This window comes from Pteronotus mesoamericanus, unplaced genomic scaffold (assembly GCF_021234165.1).
Source record: "Pteronotus mesoamericanus isolate MK-2021 breed Mesoamerican mustached bat unplaced genomic scaffold, CSHL_Meso_final scaffold_36, whole genome shotgun sequence".
Taxonomy (NCBI): Eukaryota; Metazoa; Chordata; class Mammalia; order Chiroptera; family Mormoopidae; genus Pteronotus; species Pteronotus mesoamericanus.
In genome coordinates this window covers 12406059-12412058 of record NW_026555313.1, presented here as the reverse complement: position 1 = coordinate 12412058, position 6000 = coordinate 12406059, and the positions used below count along the sequence as shown (strand labels likewise).

Below are 6000 nucleotides of genomic sequence, written 5' to 3'. Positions count from 1 at the left end.
TGGACTTTACTATTCAATATTAATAAATTCAAGAGAATGTAATTCTTGATAAAATCTTTTCAATCATAGTATATTTGTACAAAAAAACCCATTTCAATCTGTCAAGAAAAATGAGCGATACTGACATATTTGGACATTAAGTTCAACTATATGCTAACAAAATGAGAATAGGGGTAATTTGGTAGTTTCAAGAAAAAGTTGTCTTCTTTGCCTGATATTTTAGCAAAATGCTCAGTCTTGTAGTGTAACAAGTAAGCATCGTGCTCTGAATCAAATACCTTACAAAATAGTGTTAACATGGGTTTTACCACTTTTTTTAATGGTTTCATCACATCATTTTCCTGTAATGTTGGTATTTATCCTGAAATGACATCCAATCGGTTCTTGTTAGTTCTTTGGCATGTTTGAAGTCAGCAGAAGCACTCCTTCCTGGGCTTCACTGCTTCCTCAGAAGAGTGCACAGTATTTGGAACAAAACCACTTTTAACCCCTTCCCAGCCATCCTGAATACAAATCTCTCCCCTTTTGATAAGTTCATATATGTCTCTTGTCAAGATAGTGAAGGATTCCTCAACATTTGTAGCATCTTTTGCTGAGGTTTCTATATACTTCATACCACAGTCTGCTGACAGTTTTTCAGCTTCTTCTCTTGTTACTTGACGTTGTGAAGCTAAATCACATTTGTGTCCCACTAGCAGAAATACAATCCGAAATGGCTGTACATGCATTTTTGCTTCTTCTAGCCAATCTTTCACATGTTCAAAAGATCGTCGGTTAGTTATGTCAAATACTAAGAATCCACCAACTGAGTTGCGGTAATAAGATCGAGTTATTGATCTGAAAAATAAATAGAAAAAAAGATTGTAAAAGAACAAGTTGTTCTCATTCCCACTTTTCAAAAAATGTAGCACCATAATAAAATTTGAAGATAGCTTAATGTGATTTAACTAGAACTTATCAATCAAGTACGAAGTGTCTTAAGTAAATGAAAATATTCTGTGAGACTAATATGCAAGCCAAGTTCAACCACTGAACAAGAAATTATTTTTAGATAAGCAAGCATTTAGATGGTATGTCATCTCACACTGTCTTAGGATTATTTGTTTTTATTTTTAAATATCTGAAAGAATAATTATTACACCATTGTAGTTAAAAATAGGTATACAGAAAGATTTAATGAAGGGCAGAGGTTGCCAGCAAACTTGTTATAATGTTAATCACAGTTACAGCCCTATATTATTCAAGAAAAGGGAAATTGTTTGGACACGGGGTGAGGTATGCTGATGAGTTTTGCCTCTCCGGATCTAGTCTCCACTCTCTGGGTCTCAGGACGCTGACCCTTTACAGAAAGCTTTCCCAAACGCCCTTGCCATCTGGCTTGCAGTGGGGTCCAGCCAATGGGAGGTGCCAGCTGGAGTCTGGAAGAAAGAGAAGACAGGTATTGACACCCCTGGGCCTCCCCCACCCACCAGGCTGTGACTTGGCAGTGCTTCTGTTCTTCTGTTTCTGGCCAAGGTTCCTGTTGGGTAGTCCCACACCTACAGCTATGGCTTTCACCCCCTTCTCTTACTACTTCTGGCCCCCCACTGCTGCTATCCCCTAGTGTTTCACCATTCTTTATTGGTGCGCTTGATCTTTCCCCCATTTCTGTAAACGGTTACTTCATTAAACTCTTTTCAGTTAGCCTTCAAGTGTGCCATTTGTTTCCTATTGAATCATGAGGCAAGGTGGCAAGGCCATATACTGTTTTATATTTCTTGCTTTCACAACGTTATTTTCTCTACCTAGAATGTCTTCATTTTTGTTTAGCAAACTTCTATTTTTCCTTCAAGAGTCAGGTCAAAAATCATATATATGAGAAACCTTTCCTGCCATTGACCTCCCCACCTCCACCTCTCTCTGGCACTCCTCTTACATTCCATTAGACCTTTGGCACACTGCCATTATGATTGTATCACTTTTCATAATGTTCTGATTGGAGATGCTGTTATGTCTCCCACTAAATTCAAGGCAACTTGGGGGTCAAATATTTTTCATCTATGTACCTAACAATTACATTGCCTGGCAAATGATAGATGTCACTTAATATTTGTTATACTGGATTAATTTTATTACAGGGAAAGCGCCAAGTGTTATATGAATCAGAGATAACATGTATCTCAGTTTCCAAGTTGTCAAGGATTCTGAGCATTGAGACAATCCGTAAGCAAACTGGTCTGTTACTTGGCTGATTCATCAGAGATCTTTGTGGAGGACAAGTGGATTATCTGTTCCTCTCAACTTTTGCATACCTTCATTACCCTTATTGCTGAAATTACAGTTCAGTTCTGTTACCTGATACCACAAGTACCATTTGTTGTGGGAGTGTGAAGGAAGTATTTTACTTCCCCTTTCTTGCCATTTCTTCTGTTTTCCTGTTTCTCCTCAGAATTTCTACCACAGAGATTCTCAAGTGATTATACCTAATTTTTTTTCTCAAAGACTACTGTATTATATAGCCATTGACAATAAAAATTAATCTCCCACTATCTTTAGCAGGCTACAAATAATGTAGTTCATGAAGTTGTTGCTTTAAAAAATTTTTTTGAGGGATAATTAATTTGTTATTGTTCTGCTACTCATCTTTATATGTGTGAATTTAGGCAGAGGTACAGTGACTTCAGAGAAAATTAAGGCTATGTTATTAGACTGAAAGCTTTCATTTATTCAGTACAACATCTGCACTAACTTTATTTCCCTTCCTACTTAATTTACCATTAGTAAGATTTTAAAAAACATGATTTTGTGGTTGAAAACTCAATGTTGAAATGCTTGTAGATTAGGCAGATATATGTCTTACACTCTAGGAAATGCCATGTTTTCTAATACATGGTATTTAATTTTGAAAACATTTGGAATACAGTTGGCAAATAATTCTATAAAATAAAATTACAGCAAAGTATGGTATATGCAATTGCTATAAAACAGTGCTTATTAATGATTAGTTAAAGTGTCTCAATATGTCATCTGCTACTTTCTATGTAATAAATTGATATCCAGTTTCTGGGTGCAGGTATAGATATTAGGTTTAAAATTCTGATTGGTTAGGCTTCAGATTAAGATATAGTTGTTCTAGGGGGTAGGTTTTCCCCAAAACAATAGGGCATCCCTGCTGTCAATCATTTAGGGCACCAATTTTCAACCTTTTTCATCTCATGGCACACATAAACTACTAAAATTCTGCAGCACACGAAAAAATATATTTCTTGCCAATCTGACAAAAAATAGGTATCATTTTCATTCATTCACACTCACACCAGAGAGCTATTGTTGTGTTGGCTGTTGTCATTTTTTAATTTGATGATCTACAGGAAAAGAAGTCAATGCCCCTGATTAAATAGTCAGGTATTGCATATTTTAAAAATTTTTGCAGCATGCTAGGTGAAAATCGCTGTTTTGGGGGAAGAGACAGGTCTTCAGACTGAAAACTGGAACTTGAAAGGCAGCTCTTACAGAGAAGGTGAGGGAGCATCTACTTTTCTTTGGATCTCCTCTTGAGTCAGGACACTTAGATCTCTAGAAGTTCTTGTAGGTATTATAAGAAGATAGGGAACAGATCCTAAAAGAACTAGGTAGGTAGGCCTCCCTGTAAAGTATTCCAACTGATGACGAGTAATAGTTCTTTATAAGCAATGACCTCTTCTTGCGTACTATGTTATATTGATTTCCTTCTGGGCTTTGAAAATCTCATTGAATGAATGGATGATTTGAAGAAAAGGAAAAAATTAGGTAAGAAGAGGGAGGAGAAGTAAAGTAATGGATTGTAATCTGGTCTCAGGTATGTTATTGGAGAATGGTATGTTAAGGTATATTAGGAGTTATGAGACTACACTCTGGCACTGCTGGTAAAGGGGATGCAGCATCCCCTAAAACCAGTGTGACGGTGGCATTATGGGGAAGATGAACTATGGAGGACAGGGAGCATGGTTATAAGCTCTTAGTCACACCTCATTTCTCCCATGTGGAAAATCAGGTTTTGATCATGTAAACAAACTAACTAACTAACAAAAAAATCCCCTCTGGTTCTTTTTAAAAAATATGTTTTTATTAATTTTAGAGGGAGAGGAAGGGAGAGAGAGAGAAACATCGATGTGAGAGAGAAACATCGACTGGCTGCTTCCCATACATGCCCTAACCAGGGATCAAACATGCAGCCTACGGATGTGCCCTGACTGGGAATTGAACCTCCTATCTTTTGGTGTATGTGATGATGCTCCAACCAATTCAGCCACACTGGCCAGAGCCCTACTGGTTCTTTATACCTAGAAAGCTACATTGTTAGCAACTCCTATTCCATTTTCAAAGAACAGTCTTGTCTCAGAATGTTTTCTCCACCTCCTTGCCTTAACTGAAAGCTGCTGGTCCCTGAGAACACAGCTTTCCCTCAGCATGCTCATGTTGCTCATTCTATAGGCTCAGGAGGTGGCTTCTTCCTCTCCAGTGACACTTCCAGATAATTTTCTCTCCCAACCCTGTTGTAAAAAAAAAACAAACCAACCAAACAAACAATCCTTTGCTCCTTTGCGGCTTATGCCATCTGGCTCTATCATCTGCTGTCATCTGCCAACTGCTTAGTCATTCTCCAGGTACTGAAGACTAGCACTTTGCCTTGTTTCTCTATCTCAATTCCTGCCATCCCGCTCATTGATTTCAATATCCATTTAACTTTCTGATGTCATTTCTCAGCTTCGTGACTTCTCTAACAAACTTTCCCCTCCATTCTGCCTTTTTTATTTACTTCCTTATCATCAGAAATGTTCACTACCCCCAAAACTGAAAAGTTAATCTACTTTTTGATCAAAATCTCACAGTAAACCAGCATATTTTTACTTTTATAGTTATTTGATTTTATTAAGATTTGCAATCCACTGACCAACTCTGACTTTCTATCTATCAATTAGATAGATACCTCCTTCCATATCTTAGTTCTATGAAACATCACTACAATTTTTCTCTTGGAAACATCTCAATTTCCAAGCCCCTCTCCCTCTGTCATCTTCATTTGGGAAAATTATATTTGGATCAGTCCATCATGCAGCTGAATGTTTCTGAGGAAAACCACTCAACCAGACAGACTGGTGTCCCTATGAATTAACTGATCTCAACCAATTCCAAAGAGACACTCAACACTTTCAGGGAATACTGCTGGTATCAGGAGAAGTTCTTCTCCCTATTTCTTCATATTTAGGCTTCTGCTGTAGGAGGAAACAGAATTTCCATCCAACCTCCCTCTCCCCACAAGAAAACTGAGGGAACATTTTATTTCTCTTACTAGATTCCTCCATAGAGGGAAACGGGGCTGCTCTGTCTGGTTAGAGTCTATTTCTCAGGCTGGTGGGCAGAAACACTGTGTTCAAGGATAGTACCTTGTATAGCATCCTTTTCCTCTCCTTTCCACTTTCTGAATACTTGATAGTGGTTTGCTAATTGTGAGAGGTAGGGAGCTGTCATGTTTATGCTCATCACCGAATACTGAGTGGTTCTTAAGTGCCTGGCACATTGTGGGCACTCAATGCATTCTTAGTGGGTGAATGGTTGATTTGGTAGGAACCATAAATATAGCTATTGGGGAAATAGGAGAAATGGCAGAGGGAGTAAGGAAGTTTGAGGGAATGAGATACTAGCAGTGCATAAAAAAAGAAAGGTGCCCAACACTAGGTCACTAAATTATTATGAGCATGTTACTGTCAGAGGAAGGTGAATAAATTAAACATACATATCAGCATCCTAATATAGGTCTGTCCAGAAGGTACCCAGCCATGTAATATGAAAAACAGGGGCATATTTTAATGAAAAAGATACAAGATACAAGAAACACTGTACATAGGACAATGATGCCTCAGTCCCCTTCAAAGTAGGCACCTTGGGACCTCACACAGTTCTCCCAGTCGCCTTCAGCTGCCCTGCCATATTGTCCTGAATCTCACTGATGCTCTGAAATCTCTTCCCTTTTAAGGTGAT

The 6000-nt window shown here is 38.1% G+C and overlaps 1 protein-coding gene across 1 annotated transcript in view; it reads right to left on the bottom strand.

The window, feature by feature from the left end:
- Positions 1-410: 410 nt before the first annotated feature.
- RAB39A (RAB39A, member RAS oncogene family) overlaps positions 411-6000 on the bottom strand; it is a 28597-nt gene continuing 23007 nt past the window's right edge. The window contains exon 2 of the mRNA XM_054592205.1: positions 411-837. Within this exon, the coding sequence (XP_054448180.1) occupies positions 411-837 (427 nt within the window). The remainder of the gene's footprint in view (positions 838-6000) is intronic.